The sequence below is a fragment of the Thyridium curvatum genome (genome assembly GCF_004353045.1).
Source record: "Thyridium curvatum strain D216 chromosome Unknown NODE_25_length_444008_cov_73.864110, whole genome shotgun sequence".
Classification (NCBI taxonomy): Eukaryota; Fungi; Ascomycota; class Sordariomycetes; order Thyridiales; family Thyridiaceae; genus Thyridium; species Thyridium curvatum.
This window is the reverse complement of record NW_022156780.1, coordinates 130,988-149,558: the sequence shown is the minus strand read 5'-3', so window position 1 is coordinate 149,558 and position 18,571 is coordinate 130,988. Positions and strand designations below refer to the sequence as shown.

The following is an 18,571-nucleotide window of genomic DNA, read 5'->3' as shown; positions in this document are numbered from 1 at the left end:
TGACAAGCGCGGAATGAGCTTAATTGGACACACCTGCCGTAGTGAGCCCCACACCAATGGAATGCCCCCTAATGGGCGCCGAAGTTCACTGAAGTCGTCGCCTGTGACGGGGAGAACAGCAGTGAATGAGGGTGCGCTGGCGCACACAGGAAAGTCCGACAGCAGTAAATGAGGGTACGCTGAACAGCAGTAAATGAGGGTACGCTGAACAGCAGTAAATGAGGGTACGCTGAACAGCACTAAATGAGGGTACGTTGGCGCGTCCAAGAACTCAAACAGCACTTGGTTCTGTTTTGGTGAAGCTGGAATGAGAGCAACAAAAGCGAGGATGGAGACAGAACAGATTGAACCTCAAAAGGAAGACTGCGCGAGGGCTTAGATGCCTCGGGTTGAGAAAGAAGAGAAAGATGTTGGGATTAGCAGGAGTTATTTAACGGCAGCAGTCCAAATGGAAGCAGAAACAGCAGGCGTTCCTGCCTGCCTACCTACCCACCTGCCTGCCTGGTTGTGTTGATGATCCGAATGGGGGAGGCATGCAAAGCAGGTTCAACATCCATCTGCAAAGGAAGAAAGAGCGCAACTCCCCCTCGTATCATTGATGTCGAGGAGTGACCTCTGGGCTGCAGGATCCTGGCAGATCAAAACATGCACAAGATCGAGCAGTCATCATTTCACGCAAATGCATCCAGCATCCAGCATCATCAGCACAGTCTCTAAGAAAATAAAGCCCAGACGGGCCCAACTTCTATTCCAAACAACCTCCTCCTCCCCCACCGAGGAGCAAGAGGCCGGGTATATATCACCCCCCCCACCCCCCCCCCCCCCCCCCCCCCCCCCCCCCCCCCCTTCTCTGCGTTGTCCCCTGACACAATATCTACGCCTACTAGCTAGACGAAAAAACAATAAAATAAATAGAATTACCGGAGATACCCGGTTGCCCCGACATGATCAAGGTCGGTCAGAGCAAAGGCAGGAAATGAGAAGAAGAAGAAAAAGGTATCAATGAGAACTGTGTGAGCAGTGTGTTGCAGGCGCGCGCCATGATCCGGTCCATAAAATGCTCCTGGCACCAATAAAACAAACAAAGTAAACCCGTGATATAAAGCATTGTCCACGACGACAATGTGGTGTGTCGCCCCTCCCCATTACTCCCCCCCACCGCAACACACGTCGTGCATGGCGAACACCGCCGAAGCCGAGCAAAGTCGAATCAACGGATCCGGTCATGAGGAGTGCTCCAGCTCGACCGGCCGGGGCTCGGGCCTATCCCGCCGGGCAAGATGTTGAACAAGCCTTCCGGCCGCGGAGGACGCCTAATCCTCTGCGGCGAGGGAGACAAGATGCCTTGCTCGATGTCGATGTCCGCACTGACGTCGGCGAGATGCGCCGCGCGGGACGGCATGCGCGAGATTTCGTCGTCGCTGTCGTCCTGGTACGGCTCATATCTCGGACTCGAGGCGCCCCCTCGAGCGAGCGACCTCACGACATCGCCCTTGCAGATCGGGCAGGTCCTTCTCCTAGTAGTCAACCAAGGCGTGCTGTGGTATGGTAGGTCAGTAACCAAAATCCGTGATGGAAAAGAGGAGAGGAGAGGAGAGGAGAGGAGATGATAGAAAAGACTCACATGCAATCCGCGTGGAATTCATGGCCACACGGTAGACTCATGACCTGGCTGACTCCATCGACATACTCTTCCAGACAGACGACGCATTCCGACTGTCTCGCCATGTACTTCTTCCACTCGCTCGAGATGTGAGACGAGCCAGGCTCGCCGTCGGCCCGGGCTGGCGACCTAGGCCTTTGCAGGGCCGCGTCTACCGTCAGCAGGTCGGCCTCGGGGATACCGGTAGTTGTCCTAGAGCGAGGCCGGGGGCGAGGCGTGCTGCTGCCTTGGAGGAGCGGAGTGGTCGGGGAGGACGTGTTGGGAGAGGGAGCTCGGGGCGAAAGACTCGGCGAGGGAGCGATGGTGTGGTAGGTGCGGACAGGCAGGCGTTCGACGACAGACTTGGGCGCACGCCAACGCCGCCTGCGGATTCTCGCCCTCACGATGAGCAGCGCATACACCACACTGAGAGTGATGAGGGGGCTGATGACCAGCACCAGGAGGGTGTCGAAGAAGGGGCTGGCGCTGCTCGTCGGAGTGATGGTGACCCAGAGCCCTTCATGGGGAACATCTCCGAGATCAGGCTCCGGCACAATCGGAGTGGTGGTAGGGTTCATCTGAGGCTCGGTAGGAGAAAAGTCGGCGCCGTCATCATCGCCAAAGATCTTGGACATAAGGCCACCCGGAGCGGCCGCTCTCGAATCGCCCGCCGCCGGGGACTCGGGTGTCTGCCTGCCCTCTGTGTACTCGCCGCTGCCTGGAGTGATGCTCCCGCCCTTGGGGCCGATGTTATCCTTAATTTGCTTCCCACTCTGCTTGGGGGCATTGTCGGCTTTGCCAGTAGTGCCTTTCGTGATTATTGAACCCGGTGATCCTCCGTCATCGCCTGGCGTGCTCCTATCTGCACTGACCAGATCGGGATCACGCCAGTCCTGGACACCGATCTGGAAACTATCCTCGGTGCCAGAGGGTGCCTTGCCAGCCTTGGACTTGGAGCCTTTATCCGAGGCCTTCTCGAGCCCAGTTCTAATGGCCTTGTCTTTCTCCTCGCTCCAGTCGTCGACCAGAACCCAATCGAGACGTCCACTGCTTGGCGGACGACTCTCCTCAGCCCCTGCATCGGACCGAACGTCCCGATGGAATAGCCGCGACATCAGGCCAGGGTGGCGGCCGGACGAGGCGGCTCTGCTGCCCACGGCAGCCTCCTTCTTGGTGTGCCGAGATCTGGGCTTGGGCGTTGCTGTGATGACTTTGGCTCCAGGTCGCGTGGTTGTCGGCGCGCCTGCTTGCTTGACCATCTTGTTCTTTCTGGGCTTGTCCAACTGTTGCACCTTGAGTGCGGCGTTGCCATTATCGTCGATGATGTCCTCGATGAAGCTTCCGGGCTGCATGAGGGACGAGAGCAGATGAGCTGTCGTGTAGGCAGTGAACACCGCCGGGATCGTGACATTGGACGTGTCGCCCCTAGCAAACATCTGGATGAGGGGCCCGCCCTTGTGTCTGTCTCCCACGATGACGCCGACGGCGCCGCGTCGCTGTGCCCACTTGACCTTCTCCAGGAAGCCGCAGCCGCCTCGCCTCAGCAGGACGACCTTTCCGGTGATCTCGGCGGTTTCTTGGATGGACTGGATGTCGGCATGGCTGGTCGGCCCCGAAGTCGTCTCCCGGAGCGAGATCTCGGGCTTTCGTAGGCCTTGGTGCAGGTAATCGTCCGTGCCGTCGTCGACAGGCTTGGCTTTGGATCGAGGCTCTAACTCGTAGTGATCGCCCTTGTCAACAAGAACTCTGGTCATGCCGTCCACGTCACGTTTGCTATTCTGGGCCTTGGCCAGGTCTGCCACGGCCTTGCTGTGGGTATTGATGGCGTGGGTCGTCGTCTTGAGCGCCAAGTTGGTGCTGGTGCCAGCCTCCCAGCCGGGGATGTCGTTACAGCCCAGCTCGCCCGACGCCTCGCCGTCTTGCAGGTTGTCATCGCCGAACCCGCTGCCGATCCACAGCTGCCCACTCAGCCCGTGAGACGGCAGCGGGGGGCCAAAGGCGGCGGGCCTCGCAGGGAAGAAGGTGCTGTTATCATCTGTGAGCGAGATGGCCGCGTTGGGCGGGAAGAGTGTGAAGGGCGCTGTGAAGGAGAAGAAGGACTGTAGTCGGGACTTGGACGAGGCCACAGGAGCGACGACGGGGTCGGGCCGGCGGTACGAGGTGACTGCGCGGCAGAGGAGGAAGAGGGAAGCGGCGAAGAAGAGGGCAAGGATGGCCATCCGCGGAGGCCGCATAGTGTCGGATATGCTGTGTCAGTGGGACTGCGCCCAATAGTCTGGATCAGAAGAGGATCAATGGGAAGGGCACAGCGGCGCCAGACGACCGACGACCGACGTCTCGTCACGGCCAGGCCTTGGTTCAACAGGCTATCGCACCACAACGACGGCGACCATCTAGGCCAGCATCCAGCCCAGGTCTCCCGAGTCTTTGGGGAACAAAGCGAGTCGGAACGACGGGAAGAAGGGCAAAGAAGATGTTTCGTCCAAAGAAGAATCGCAGCGCGGGGACCAAGAAGAGAGAAGATCAGAACTATGGGGAGAAAGAAGAGGGCCAGGTCGAGGACGGTCGGACAGTCTGAGAAGATATAAATCAAACAACCCCAGAGCAGCAGCAATACCGAGAAAGGACGAGGGGCTGTTTGTGTTTGGTGGTTGGAGCAGGACGGAAAGTGGTGGTGCGCCGTAGTGGTGTCTGGGACGCTAATACCTGGGCTCACGCGCGGCCGCTTCGCTGTGGCTACTACGAACGACAGGTAAGGATGGGACGGGGCTTCCAAGGTTGTGGACTGGAGTCTGGCTGACTGGAAAGGGCGCTATGCCGTACGCTAGGTATGTCCTCCACGGGACGAGACACACGCTGAGAATGCAAGAAAGCGAGAAAGCATGGTTGACTCGAGAGTGGTAAAGTGACCTAAACGACGGTGGCTGCCTCCACCGACGCAGCTGGTTCCACCGGAACGGGGCTTCCCCCGCGCATTATCACAGCACTTGGCTAGCGGCCTGCTACTTGTCGCCATCCATCGCCTGACCAGGATTGAACTACAGTAGGTAGGGCCCCGCCAGGGATGAGATCAATTGATCATGGATGATGCCCTGCTGCTGCTCGCGTTACCGACTTTTTGCGTCCCATGGGCTCGTCATGAGGCATGTCTGTACTGATTTCTGATTTCGGCTATATCACATACGTACCTAGACAGCGTGCCCGGCGGGTTTCACTTGGACAATTGAGAAGCTGCAGCACGGCTCAGCTTCCTTGGGTCTTCCACACACTCTGTGTTTGAAGGTTAAACGGGCCCGCCATACCGGACGTCGCGATCAAGTCAGTCTCTGTCGCACTTACTCGTGTTGGTGACACAAAATACATCATTCTTTGGCATGCGATAATGATGCCCTCGATGTGCCTTTCCGTGTTTTTGTACAAAAAGAGAGGGAAGGAGAGCAAAGTTCAGATGTTGTCTCCTTGCCGTCTTACCATGGTGATATGACTGCCAGGTGCGGCGGCTTACAGCACCTGCACGCACGCTAGTGTTGGTGGTACCAAGCAAGGTCGATGGTTTGGTTGGAGCACTTGTTCTGTCCTGCTCGCCAGCCATCCTTCGCAGCAACACTCTGGTATTGTATTCATCGCGCATGGAGAAGAGAAATCATTGCAATTCAATGTACAAATGTTGTGGTATAATAGGTAGGTAGCCCTCAAAAAAACCAATCAACGCCTCCCGAGTCCCATAAAGCCCCCCATTCCACCAAGTCGCCCGCCGGATATCCTTGAACTGCCCTGCCCTGCCCTGCCCACCAACGCCTACTACCCCGTCCGCCCCAAGTGAACCAAACTCCCTGACCCTGACCCTGACTGACCATCAACCCTCGAGATCGAGCATCTGCTTCAGAGCCGCCTCCCCGCCCCGGTACCACCGCCCCCGCTCCTCGAGGTCGTCCTGCACCCCGCCGAGCGCCGCCTCCTTGCGCCGCCGCGCCTCGCCCGCCGCCGCCGCCGTGTTCTGCCGCCGCGCCTCGAGCGCCCCCAGCTCGGCCTGCAGGCGCTCCGCCTCCTTGTGCCTGCGGGGCGCCTGCGACCGCAGCTGCTGCAGCTGCCGGTCGAGCTCGTGCCGCTCGGCCCTGCGCTCGTCGACGAGCTGCAGCGTGCGCGACAGCGGTAGGGCCAGCAGCGGGTTGTCTCCTGCCCCCGGGTCCCCCGCCCGCCGCAGGGCCGCGATGCGCTCCTCCAGCCCCGCGATCTTGTCCGGCAGCGCGCGCAGGGCCGCCGCCTCGGCGCGGACGCCCTCGTACCGCCGGCTGAGCTCGCGGCCCTTGCGCTCCAGCTCCGCCACCGCGTCGGCGACCTCCGCCTTGAGCGCCTTGAGCTGCGACTTGGCCGTGCGGTTCTGCGTCTCGAGGGCGACGGTGTCCTGCGGCGTGACGATGAGCGGCGGGTCGCCCACGATGGCCCGGATGAACTTCTCCTTGGTGACCTGCTCGACGTAGGAGAAGCGCAGCTTGGCGAACAGCTCCCTGTAGTGCGCCAGGTCCGCCTCGAGGCTCGCCGGCGTCGGGCCCGCGTCCATGGACGAGCTGGAGGCGTCCGACGTGCGGGGGGCCGCCGCCGTGTTGTTGGCGGCGTCCTGGCCCATCGCGCTGGATATCGGCTCGCTGATCTTGAGGATGGATATCTCTTGCCCTCCCCCCTCCTGCAAGTCGTCCAGCTTGCGGAGAACCTCCTCGACCCGACGGCGATCCATGTTGTGCACTGTTGTTGACAGTCTCGAGGCGTGCCCCGTGTTGGTGGTGATGATAAGCCGCACGGGGGCTGCCGGGGTTGGTCTATAGTCTTGCAGATAGCTTAGTTTCAGGGGCGAACAAAGAATCTTGTAGCAATGTGAATGGGCACCACGACACCCCTTTGAAGCTTGTCTCGAAGCCCTGTGCCGCGCGTTTGGTGGTGATGATCAGCCGCACGGGGGCTGCCGGGGTTGGTCTATAGTCTTGCAGGTAGCTTAGTTTCAGCTCGGACAAACAGCAATGTGAATGGGCAACACTACACACCTTTGGATCGAATCTGTCTTGTGATGTTCACGAGATGGAGATGGGTCAACAGGCGCCCATCCATGGATGTTTACTTGAGCCGAAACCAGGCTAGCGTCCACTGTCTTATCACTGGTGTCCCACCAGAACACAGCACGGACATCCATGCTGATCGAGTCACTGATCACTGCGTCACTCAGTGCTGGCATCCCCCTGTGTACCCTGTTATCGATAAGCTCGCCCGCTGTCGATGCCCCCCAAAAAGTTGGATGGCTTGCCCTCCGGCAAAGGGCACATAGCCAGAACCAGTAACTCGCCCATGCATTTCTTCCCCCTGCAGTGTCGGCTCTGACCGCGATCTCTTTTAACTTGCTTGCTTGTTCTTTTTTGTTCTTTTGTTTTGTTTTTGGGAAGCAGCTACAGCAGTGCTATTTGTCCAGCCAGGTGTATACTTTTGGTGGCGAGCAATGGCTTCCAAGAAGAACGACGACGACATCCTTACAGACGACTATGTGGCCGAGGTCCTGGCCAGCGAAGCCAGGGACTGCTCCTTGAAGTACTCTGCGCTGGGCCTCGAGGGCTACAAATCCCCGTCGAGGTATGCCGGAAACTTGCAGACACTATACTACCTACCCTATACTTTGCTAACAGTTGATTTTTTTCCCCAACCACCAAAAGACCTGCCAACAAGAGCAAGCCCAACACGCGGTTCCTCCGACACATCATCAAAGAGACCAAGAACCACAACGAGGCGCTGCTGGCCAAAGAGGCCGCCGAGTCGCAGGCAAGGCTACAGGAGCTGGCCGAAGCCGAAGACAAGAAGAGGAGGAAACACAGACCAGAACCCAAGGACGTCCGCCAGCGGCAACTCGGCGACATCGCCGCCATCCTCTCGGGCCGTAAACCGCGCCGCGAGAGGGACCAGGCCGCTGGGGATGTCAAGGATGCAGAACGAAGAGAGAAGGGCGGCGACAAGTCGTCCAGAGAGGACGGCCCCTCGTCCTCGTCCAGGTCAAGAGAGAAGGGCGACAAGTCGTCCAGAGAGGACGGCCCCTCGTCCTCGTCCAGGTCACATCGGAGAGACCGAGACAGGAGCCGGTCGCCCCCCTGCAGGTCGTCCCGGGGCGACCGCAGGGAGAGGCGCAGAGAGGAGGATCACAAGGACAGGTCGCGCGAGCGTCGCAAGAGGCGGCACGACACGTCAGATGAGGGAGAAGAAGAAGAAGAAGAAGAAGAGGAAGAACACACACACAGGCGGAGCCGCCGGAGGCGCAGAGAGCGGTCACGTTCGCCCAGTGCGAGGCAGAGGAGAGATCGTCGTCGTGAGAGGTCGCCGTTGCAGCAACCTCCTGCTGCCGGCCTCGACGCCGATGCCCGACGCGAGAGGAGAGATGCAAGACGCACGTCAGACATCAACAACAACAACAACAACAACAACAAGGGTAAACACGCATCACAATCACACAGCAGGCTCGGAAAGCAAGGCAAGCAGGACGACGATTCAGACCCGTTGGAGGACATCATTGGGCCCGCCCCCCCTCCTGCTGCTGCTGCAGCGTCTATACCGCGCGGCCGAGGGGCAGCGTCGAGCTCGTCGGGTATCGACCGCCGGTTCTCGGCCTCCTACGACCCCAAGATGGACGTGCAGCCATACGCAGACCCGGCAGCAGCTGACGACTGGGACGACGCTGTGGAGGCGTTTAGGGATCGCCAGAAGTGGAAGCAGCAGGGAGGGGACCGGCTGCGCGAGGCAGGCTTCTCGGATGACCAGATCAAGAAGTGGGAAAAGGGAGGAGGCCTCGGGAGCAGTGCTGCGGATGCGGACTGGAGCGACTTCCAGTGGACAAAGAAGGGAGAGAAGCGCGAGTGGGATAGGGGAAAGACGGTTGGGGGTGACGGCGAGACAACGGCCGAGGCCGATTGGACCAAGTAACAGCCATCTTGCGTGTTGCTCCGGATGGCATCTACCTAACGACTTACCTGCACATGTTGGACATAGATTGCGGAGTCAAGAAAGAAGCGAGAGTGGGATAGGGGAAAGACGGTTGGGGGTGACGGCGAGACAACGGCCGAGGCCGATTGGACCAAGTAACAGCCATCTTGCGTGTTGCCCCGGATGGCATCTAACCCAACGACTTACCTGCACATGTTGTCATATATTGCCGAGTCAGTCAGAATGGCAAGCAAGCGTCTGCATGACCTGTCATCGACAGGCGCTACAGTACAAGAACCTATTGGGTGCTCGTTCCCGGCCCCAGTGAGGTGACATACATGTATGTTCCATCAGAAGAAGAGAAAAGAAGCGAAGGTCGGCTCACGGATCTGCGTGATAGTCGGAGAAGAGGAGGGGGGGAGCAAGCTGCAAGCTGCGGATTTCCTTGTTCTTGATCTCAGTCGAGACCTGACCTGCGGCCATGGCCACCACGCATTTTGGTCCTGTGCCGCGTTATCCTTACGCAACAATTTTCAATTTCTCGTGTGGCAGTAATCTGTGATAGTGCGCATCCCGGGTGCATTGCAGTCAAGGATGCCTGGTCAAGCGCAGCGGGGAGGGGGGAACTGGAGACTGGAGACTGGGCCTGGTGATGCCTCGATTGCCGGGCGTACAGGTTGTCGAAAATTGAGATTCCCGGTTACGCAAACAGGACCAATATGCGGTCGTTTCTCACGGGGGAAGTTTGTCGTCGTCTGCAAAATGAAAAGAAGTCGAACTGGGAACGTTGTAGGATCCCATCGCCGTGCAGAAATGCCTCGGGGACGTGTTGTGGGCGGCCCTCGCATCGATCTCGCGCACATCGTGGCCGTTCTGTCGTTTTTTCTCGGATGCGAGGAGGGAGGAGGGAGGAGGGTGCCTGATTGGGGCTAGTGCGGTGGTGCGAGGTGGTGCGTGATGGCTGGACTGCATTCACCGGCTTCGATTCACAGGGATGCAGGACCAGAGGAATCTTGGCGTGCGAACAATGGCATGTCGAACCACAGTCTGAATTGAAACCGGTGAAAAATTGAGGCTTCTCACGAGTGTAGTGGTTGCATACGGGTTGGGCGGTTGGGGGGGGTGTTGCTCCATAAGTACACCCTGGTCCTGCTGGTCCTCCTGGTCCTCGTGCATGTGGCAAGACGTCAAGTCGAGCTAGGGGCCAAAGCTTATTAGTCGCCCGCCTGTCCAACGTGCTCCGCGTTCGATGGCGCAGCTGCGGGGCCGGGCAACACACCCCATTGGTTCCGGTTGGTGCCGCCCACTTGCCTGAGACCGGTGTCTTCCCGCTGTCTTCCTCCCGCTGCACATCACCCCGGGTGGAGACGGCACCGTTCACGCGGGAGCTGTCCCCCCTGCCCCCCCCCAACTTGCATCGAGGACGACTTCGGCCGGCCTCGAAAATGACATGTTGACTGCTGGATGCACTGGATGCACTGGATGCACTGGATGCACACCATCTGCTCCACGCACACAGGCCTGGAGGGAGGGGCCCCCATTGGACTCTGCGTCTTGGCCATGTCCGAGTTGGGCTCAGCGTCATCAAGGTGATCCCCTTCTCCCCTTCGCATGCCGGTGCCATTGGTCAAGATGCGTTGTCTTTGCGAGTGCCAACTTCTTAGCCCGTGATCGCCCATGCCCGTGGAGAGGATTGGGAGGTCTGCATGATGGCACCCTCGTCGGAGGGTTGACTCTTTCTGTTCTTGGTGGAGTGGCTCCGGTGTCTTCGCTCCAACACGAAGCGACAGATGTGAGTGAGGTAGTTGAGGAGTTGCTTGACGAGTTGCCCGACGAGTTGCCCGAGGGTCTGAAGGTCTTCCCCCCTCCCTCTCGTGTATAAAAAGGCCCTCGATTCCCCCCGATGTTCGACTCTGATCTGTTTCCATCATCATTCACATTCTTCGAAACATCTCTCAAAGACCTTTGCAAAACATCCAAGTCAGCTTAGTTCCCTCAGCTTAGTTCCCTCAAGTCATCATGAAGCAATCCTCAGACGTCAACACGGCCGGTGTCCAGGTGATTCAATCCACCCCAACAGACACACCTCTCGGATGTCGACTGACCTTTTGCCATGTAACAGGCCCTCTCAACCGCCCCTGGGCCGCTCTTCAGAGCCGGTGGGCTCCTCGGCACCCAGCGCTTCAAGCCCGTGTCCAAGGAGGTCCTTGACCTGGACCAGAGCGCCCGGCTTGCCCTCATCCCGGGCTACCATGTTGCGACCGGCGGATCGGTCGCCAACATTGGCATCAGCGTCCTTGAAGGCGTCCCGTCGCTCCAGCTCCCCGTGGCGGCTTTCGAGCCTGCCGAGGGCGATGTCCTCTCGCGCTCGTGGACTTCGCCTGCGGGCGAGAGCAAGACCATCGAGCTGCCTCCCTATGCCGCTCAGGATGTTGTCGATGCTGGCAAGCGCTTTGACAAGCACATCAGAGACAATGCTCTCGCGTGGGCGAGCAGGCAGGGAGGGGCAATCAGCGCTGTGGCTGCCCTTGCCCAGGCGAATGATGTACGTGCGTTCACTTACCGGCTTCTCCCTCTATCCTCCCCCCCCCTCTCCCCCCCCCCCCCCCCCCCCCCCCTTCTCTCTTCCTCTCTTTCTCTCTTTCTCTCTTTCTCTCTTCCCCTCCTTCCTCCCCCCCCCTCTCTCTCTCTTTCTCCCTCTCTTACCTCTTACACTTCCTTCCTCCCTTATACTTCTCCTCTCCTATACTTCCTTCCTCCTTTATCCCTTTAGACGCCGCAGCAACACATCACGTGCAGTTGTTGCCCTCTTAGGCAGGTATTCCCTGTAATAAATCCCTGTATCTACAACATCAGTGGATAAAAAAACATTGGAGTGTTGCTGCGGCGTCTAAGGGGGACACTTCCTTCCTCCCTCATAACACTTCCCTTCCCTCTTTCTTCTCTCAAACTGACAATGCCATCCAGAAAACCTTGGCCTACGCCAGCCTCTTCCCGGACTGTGCCGCACTCATGTTCTGTGCTGGTATGTTGTTGCTGCATCTTTTGCTAAATCCCCAGTTGTTTATCTATGAATACCCATATTAACCTCTGCTGCTTGCTTACTTTTCCATCCAGCACACAAGACCGGCTCGGCCTCGCTCGACCCGTCCACCACGGACGAGGAGGTCCTGGCCCGCAGCGGCGTCGTCGACGACCAGGGCTACCCCCTGCGGGGGAAGGCCTCGATGCCGCGCATGGTGCTGTACCAGCTCGACGCCGTGCTCACGCTGCAGACCGGCTGCGACCTGCAGGCGCGCGTCGTCGCGGGCCTCGCCGCCCTGCGCGCGCAGCCGGGCGGCGACCTGCGCAGGGCCTGGCAGCACTACTTCGTCGTGCTGGCGGCCCTGTGCGCCAACGGCACCGTCATCTTCAGGGACCAGCGGCGCCGGGCCGTCGACAACCACCAGCAGGAGGTACGAGATGTATATATATATATCCCATCATAGCCCGCCCCCGCCCCGCCCGGCAGCCCATGAGATGAGTGGACCAAAGTTGCTGACCCCCTATTCCCTACCAGGAGTATTCCGTCCCCGAGTCTGTCCGGGACATCTCCAAGGCCCTGGACGCTCTCATCGCCCAGTTCCACGACTGGGAGGCCGAGAAGAAAGGGGAGTTGAACCGCGAGGAAGCTGCTGCTTCTGCTGAGCCCTTCTACTACGCGACTATCAATCGGGGTGAGTCCGGCGAGGGTCGCGAGATCGAGAACCTCGACTTGTGGATGCAGAAGCTCAGGGCCTGATCAGCCAATTCATACTATCACTGGCTCGAGATTGGCCTAGGCGACAGTCTGGGAATGTTGCCATCTCTTTCATTCATTTATTTCTCTTCCAACACAGTCTGGGAATGTTGTCATCTCTTCATTGATTTATTTCTCTTCTAACACAGTCTGGGAATGTTGTCATCTCTTGATTCATTTATTTCTCTTCTAACACAGTCTGGGGATGTTGTCATCTCTTCATTTATTTCTCTTCTAACCAGATGGGAATGTTGTCGTCTCTTGATTTATTTCTCTTATTTCTCTTCTAACCCAGATTGGTATATTGCAAGCACGCATCAACCTCAGATAGTTATACTCGTCCCCCGTATCCACCTATGCTCGTTTTGGCCGTGGTTGTACACTCGTTCTATCTACTCCTCGTAGCCCGGCTTCTTTCCCAGCATGCCCTCGGTGGTGCCTTGCCTCCTCCTCCGGCCGAGGACCTCCTTCAGCCAGTCGGTCATTGTGAAGCCCCAGTGCCCAGCGACAAGCGCGCCCGAGATGATGTTGATAATCTTGATGAGGAAGACGAGCAGCCCGTCGCGCGTCTCCTCGACGTTGAGCAGGATGGGCTCGATGTCGTACTTGAAGAAGATGCCCGGGATGGTCCGCTCGGAGATGGCAGCGCTGGACTCGGTCACGGCATACTGGTTGGTAAAGAGCGGGTTGGACCCGTGCTTGTAGACGGTCGGGACGACCGACATGAAGTACTGGAACTTGTAAAAGTTGGAGGAGGCGGTGTTGACGGTGCTGTCGAGAGGGTTGACGAGGGAAGGGTAGAATGCCCCGAAGGAGAGCTCGGAGATGATGTGGGAGAAGTTGAACGCTAGAATCGGGCAGTCAGTATTTAAGCTCCCCAGCCTAGAGAGAGCAATGACGAGAAACATACCGCTGTGGTCCAGATGTTCGCCAAACTCCATGTAGCCGTGGCCCCTGGCGGTGATGTGGAAATCGCCCTGGACCTTGTTCAGGTCCAGGCTGCCAAAGATGCGGCAGCTGTCGGGCTCGCCCCGGACGCGCGGCGTCTTGCCCCAGCGGGCCCGCTTGCGGCCGAGGGCGACGATGTCGTGGATGTGCTCCTCGCCGAAGCCCTCTTCGTGCCCGGCGGCGGCCTGGAACCCCTCGCCGGTGAGCAGCCGCCCCTGCTTGTCGCGGCCGAGGCGGTGGATGCCCGCGCCGTCGACCCACTGGTGCCAGGCCGTGGGGTCGCGCTGCAGCATGGTGGCGGCGAGGATGCGGTCCCCGGCGGCGTCCTGGACGTTGACGTGCAGGTCGGCGCAGCGCATGCGCACGACGACGTCGAGGTTGATCTGCATGGAGCGGCTGACGCCCTTCTCGACGGCGAAGGTGTGCGCCTCGGCGCCGCGCCACCACCGGCCCAGCTCGGACCAGAGCAGGACGGCCGAGAGGAGCGCCATGGCGACGGTCCACTTGCCGCCGCCCGAGGTGTGGGTGACGTATTGGGGCTTCGCCTTGGCTGTTTCGTCGGGGGGCGTGTGAGTTCCCGGAGGTTAGTTTGCGGAGGGAAAGGCAATATAGAATAGAAGGGCTTGCGGGCGGGCGACGGATGGACGAGAGAGGGTGGTGCTAGTTACTCACGGAATGCGTCAAAGGCGCTGACTATGCTTCCCGCCTTGGCGCCAAAGGCGTCCTCGTCCATGTGCTGCTTCTCATAGCTGTCGTAGCCGTTCATCGTGGGCGAGGGGGGCTCGTCAGGGTTCTTTCTGTTCGGGAGAACTCTCGAGGTGTGAAGATTCGCTTTGGTGCGTGTGCGCGTGCAAGTGCAGGCACTTCCGCTGCGTGTAGCCGGACAGCAGCAAATGTGGTCTCTGCTACCGCATGCCCGTCGGAGGTCAATTGAGGATGCCTGCAAGTCTGGTGGTACCTGTTCGCAAGAAAGAATCTCGAGTTCGACGCTCGATAATCCGCTTGTGAGTGCTGCTGGAGTGCTGGCTACCTTTGAATGTAAGGGTCTCTTGGGCTAACAGGCGCCAGACAAGAGGACAGCTCAGCCAAAAAGCGCGAGCTCTGGTCGGTGTACTTGTCAGCACACGTTTGTGTCACACTGTCGCATGTACCTTCTCCAAGCATTGCTTACGTCTCCACAGATCTGGGGGGGTGCGGGCGCTTTGTTCCAGGGAGCCAAGCCCGATAAAGATAAGGGGCATAGCTGGCCCTTACACGCAAAAGAGCAAGACCAGCCAGGAGGGGGCAGAAGTGCAACGGCTTGCCGAGGATCTATCCCAAACCGGACCAGCTTGACTGTACGGACAAGTACTTCACTACTGTTAGACGTGCTGGACGTGCATGCATGTTTGCTGCAAACCGCCGCAGACACAACTCTCTGCTTCGCCTGTACTTCACCTACCTACTGTATTACCTGCCTGCATCTGCGGCGCGGAATGATGGAATTGGTCAGGTCTGGCAACGATCTTGGGATTCCGCGCCATCGCTTCCAAAGAGCCCCTCCCTAGTTAGCAGTGCTAGTCAGGGCATGCAGAGCACGCGCGTGCGTGTCAACTCCCAAGATCTCTCTCCCGTAAAAAGAGGATCCGCCCAACCAGATCTCGACCAATTTTCATCCATCCCTGTGGATTGCAAATGGGCGATTAGTCAAGGCAAGCGGATTCGTATGGGCGTGCTTGCGCACAGCGTACTCCGTACGGGTGCAACTGAAATGCTGCGGGGTGGGTCCCAGGAGGGAAGGCATATCGTAATGGTGTCCTGGCAAGTCTGGCTTGTCTGGCTAGGTACTTGTAGTTACATTACCTACCTAGGTAGTCCAGCCATACCGAGGCGGGCAATCTGTGCATGGATGTCAATAGTGAAATCGCGAGACTGTTCCGAGTCCTCTTTTCTGTTCTATTCTCGGTATTGGCTTTGTATGCCATTGAGATAGGTAGATAGATCTAGATAGGGATCTGCACATGTCTGTGACTGTGAGTGAAAGTCCAGACCTGGGGGATGCAAATTGCAGCATACGTCAACCGCCTGATCTAGCGCAGGGCGGGCCGCCCAAAATTGGCAACAGGCCAGGGGCGGTCCCCAGCAGCATGGCGTGGCTGTGTCTGGGTGCGCGCTGGAAGTGGCACGAGCGGGTGCGGGTGCGGATCTGAGAGTGCGCGCGGTGGGCATTTGGCACATGCAGCGACGCTCTAGTGGACTCAACAGGCGTCTCGATGGTGCTTTGGTCGCGAGACTGAGTGGGCTGCGGAAGAAAGGGGAGGATGGATGGCACTACAGTACTACAGCTAGTTACTTGTACCTAGTTACCTAACCTCCAGTTGTTATTCGTGCGCCAACCTGGAGGGCATGTTAGCAGTCAATTCCATCCCATCGCATCTTGTCCTAACTCGACCTCCACTGGTCTTGGCTGGCAAATGTGGCTGCAAATCTTAAAAAATTCCCAACCAGCATTCGCACACTCCATCTCTCCTTAATCCATAGTGTGTGTGCATTGGCTTCTTGAGGCTCCAACACGAACCTCCCTCCCTTGCCTTTCTCTTTGGTCCCTCCGTCCGATTCTACGACTCTCCTTTTTTAATCCAATTCTTCCCAGGTCGAGGTCATCACGGTCATCGGGGTTGGTGGCGATTGGCTCTCGACAAACAGCAAACCCCGTCATTCCTGCTAGCGTGTATGAGAAACACGTTAAACCTAGAGAATCCCATTCCTCCTGCTTCTCGACTTCCTGTCCTTTCGATCCGTTTCAGACCAGACGACAGACGACAGACGAGCCTTTTCCTTTTCCTCCTCGGCGACTTGTTGCGTTGATTTGATCGCAACTGTTGCAAGGGTGGGCTTCTTTTTGCTCAGCATATTCCTCCTTTCATCAGGAGACGTCGAGACTATAACACCCTTGGTTGACGACCGCTCCCCGCTGTGACCATGAGACTACGACAGCGCCGATCACCTCTGCTCCTCCTGCTCATCCCATCCCTAGCTGCGACAGCCGCGCTCGCCTCATCATCAAACTACGACAAGGCTGACACAAAAGCCGCGGCGGCCGCTGCTGCTGCCTCGGTCCCTGCCGCCGCCGCCGGTGCCGCCGCCGCTGTGGTCGAATCCGCGCCTGCCAAGGTCAAGTACGAGGTTGGCACCAAAGATGCCCCCGTCGACGGCAAGGACGGCAGGCCACACTCCGGCCCCTTTGTCGAGGTCGAGAACCTGCGCAAGGACAAGGATGGCAAGGAGAAGCCGCCGTTGAAGGACAAGCCCAAGGACGTCCACATCATCGACGGCAAGATCATCCCCGAGTCCAACGACGGCGTGATGGACGACAAGAACAGGCCGGAGCCCAAGGAAGGCACCACGGGCACGTCGGGCGGCGTCAGCGAGAAGGACAAGGTGCGCAAGCAGCAGGAGAGCAACACCGGGGAGAAGGCGCAGAACAAACCAGAGACGCCCAAGGAGGCCCCTCCCCTACCTCACAGCGAACAGGAGAAGATCATCAGCGGCCAGGACAAGAAGGAGAAGCAAAAGTCCAAGGAGAAGGAGAAGGAGCAGACAAAGGAGACGGCGAAAGAGAAGGGGAGCAAGGATGCTCCCGGTCTCGTCACCGGCCTCGAGGTTGGTCGTGCTCGTTCATCCTCGAATTATATTGCATACTAACAGATGATCTATCTAGAAACCCGATGGCTTGCCCCAAAAGACCCATGAAGGCGGCCCCCCGGTTCCCAACTCGGCCAACAAGGATCATCTCGATGTCACCAAACCCGGCTCGAAGAGCTCTTCGGCCAAGACGGGCGCCGATGTCGACGAGGAGTCGGCTGGCGTCATTCGCCCCTTGCACTCCTTCGTCCTCTCCCTCACCATGATTCTCTTTTCCGAAATCGGCGACAAGACGTTCCTCGTGGCCGCTCTGATGGCCATGAAGCACGACCGCATGGTTGTCTTCTCGGCCGCCTTCTCGGCCCTCATCACCATGACTCTCCTTTCGGCCATTCTCGGCCACACCGTCCCTGCGCTCCTGCCGAAGCGCGTCACCAGCTTCCTTGCTGCCGGCCTGTTTCTGGTCTTTGGCGTGAAGATGCTCCGCGAGGGTCTGGCCATGAGCCGCGACGAGGGCGTGACGGCCGAGATGCAGGAGGTCGAGCTCGAGCTGGCCGAGAAGGAGAACCAAGCCCGCCAGCAGGGCCGCCGCCGCTCCTCCATCTCCCCGTACGCCCTCGAGATGGGCCTCGGCCGCAAGCCGCGCTCCAAGTCGCGCTTCCCCACCCCGCCTCGCAGCCCGTCGACGTCTCCCGGCCGCAGCCCGAGCCCCCGCGGCGGAGCCATCGGCGGCTTCCTCGCCGGCCTGCACAACCTGTCCTCGCTGCTCCTGAGCCCGGCCTGGGTGCAGACCTTTGTCATGACCTTCCTCGGCGAGTGGGGCGACCGCAGCCAGATCGCCACCATCGCCATGGCCGCCGGCCAGGACTACTGGTGGGTGACGCTCGGCGCCGTCCTCGGCCACGGCTGCTGCACGAGCGTGGCCGTCATCGGCGGCCGTGCCATTGCCGGCCGCGTCAGCCTCAAGGTCGTCACCGTCGGCGGTGCCGTCGCGTTCCTGTTATTCGGAGTTATCTACTTTGTCGAGGCGTTCTACTCGACCTCATAAAAAGGAAAAACGGGGTCCATGCTTTGCGCGTTTCTCTCATTGCATTACCACTCGAGGTCCTTTTTTACTACTACGGCGTCCCTACGGTTTGGGGGGGTTTAAACAGAGACCGGACCGGCAACAAAGTACCACCAATGTACACCTATTTAATATCAGCCCTGCAACGAGCATCACACCACTGTTGTTGGCGAGGCGACTCTCTGTGTCGAACAGAACTACTCTCTCTCTCTCTCTCTTAATCACCCATTCTCTCTCACTCTCTGTCTCTCACTCTCTGTCTCCCACTCTCTGTCTCTCTGTCTCTTTCCGTCTCATCTCCACGAAGGCGTCGGGCAACACGGTGCTTTTTGTCACTTTTTTTGGCGGGGAAATCAAAAACGCATATTTGTCACGAGTTGCGAAAAAGACGGGGGAAACGCAAACGAGCTTTTATCAGAACTATTCCGTTTACTTGTATTTTAAAGAAAGGTGCGTGTTGTTGTATGTGTGTGGGATAGCAACGGTAGAAAGGGGGGAGGGTTGGTTCTACACTGAATAAAGAATAGCTGGCCCCCGACGAAAAGGGGGGGAGGTTTAGATC

At 58.7% G+C, this 18,571-nt stretch overlaps 6 protein-coding genes across 6 annotated transcripts; 3 read left to right on the top strand and 3 right to left on the bottom strand.

Annotated features, from left to right (window-relative positions):
• Window positions 1-1,210: 1,210 nt before the first annotated feature.
• On the bottom strand, window positions 1,211-3,876 carry E0L32_004972 (uncharacterized protein; the record flags this gene model as incomplete). Its single annotated transcript, XM_031139441.1, has 2 exons — window positions 1,211-1,538; window positions 1,625-3,876. 2 exons carry the CDS (start codon window positions 3,874-3,876, stop codon window positions 1,211-1,213), a joined length of 2,580 nt encoding a protein of 859 aa, XP_030996574.1.
• A 1,622-nt stretch (window positions 3,877-5,498) lies between these two features.
• On the bottom strand, window positions 5,499-6,827 carry E0L32_004971 (uncharacterized protein; the record flags this gene model as incomplete). The annotated part of the gene is made up of 2 exons (XM_031139440.1): window positions 5,499-6,459; window positions 6,682-6,827. The coding sequence occupies 2 exons, from the start codon at window positions 6,825-6,827 to the stop codon at window positions 5,499-5,501; spliced, it is 1,107 nt and encodes a 368-aa protein (XP_030996573.1).
• A 300-nt stretch (window positions 6,828-7,127) lies between these two features.
• E0L32_004970 (uncharacterized protein) lies at window positions 7,128-8,593 on the top strand (the record flags this gene model as incomplete). The annotated part of the gene is made up of 2 exons (XM_031139439.1): window positions 7,128-7,258; window positions 7,339-8,593. 2 exons carry the CDS (start codon window positions 7,128-7,130, stop codon window positions 8,591-8,593), a joined length of 1,386 nt encoding a protein of 461 aa, XP_030996572.1.
• Window positions 8,594-10,612: 2,019 nt separating this feature from the next.
• Window positions 10,613-12,374, top strand: E0L32_004969 (uncharacterized protein; the record flags this gene model as incomplete). The annotated part of the gene is made up of 5 exons (XM_031139438.1): window positions 10,613-10,651; window positions 10,716-11,138; window positions 11,561-11,618; window positions 11,711-12,048; window positions 12,153-12,374. 5 exons carry the CDS (start codon window positions 10,613-10,615, stop codon window positions 12,372-12,374), a joined length of 1,080 nt encoding a protein of 359 aa, XP_030996571.1.
• Window positions 12,375-12,763: 389 nt separating this feature from the next.
• On the bottom strand, window positions 12,764-14,085 carry E0L32_004968 (uncharacterized protein; the record flags this gene model as incomplete). Its single annotated transcript, XM_031139437.1, has 3 exons — window positions 12,764-13,218; window positions 13,282-13,869; window positions 13,992-14,085. The coding sequence occupies 3 exons, from the start codon at window positions 14,083-14,085 to the stop codon at window positions 12,764-12,766; spliced, it is 1,137 nt and encodes a 378-aa protein (XP_030996570.1).
• A 2,195-nt stretch (window positions 14,086-16,280) lies between these two features.
• On the top strand, window positions 16,281-17,991 carry E0L32_004967 (uncharacterized protein; the record flags this gene model as incomplete). The annotated part of the gene is made up of 2 exons (XM_031139436.1): window positions 16,281-16,961; window positions 17,020-17,991. The coding sequence occupies 2 exons, from the start codon at window positions 16,281-16,283 to the stop codon at window positions 17,989-17,991; spliced, it is 1,653 nt and encodes a 550-aa protein (XP_030996569.1).
• Window positions 17,992-18,571: the final 580 nt, after the last annotated feature.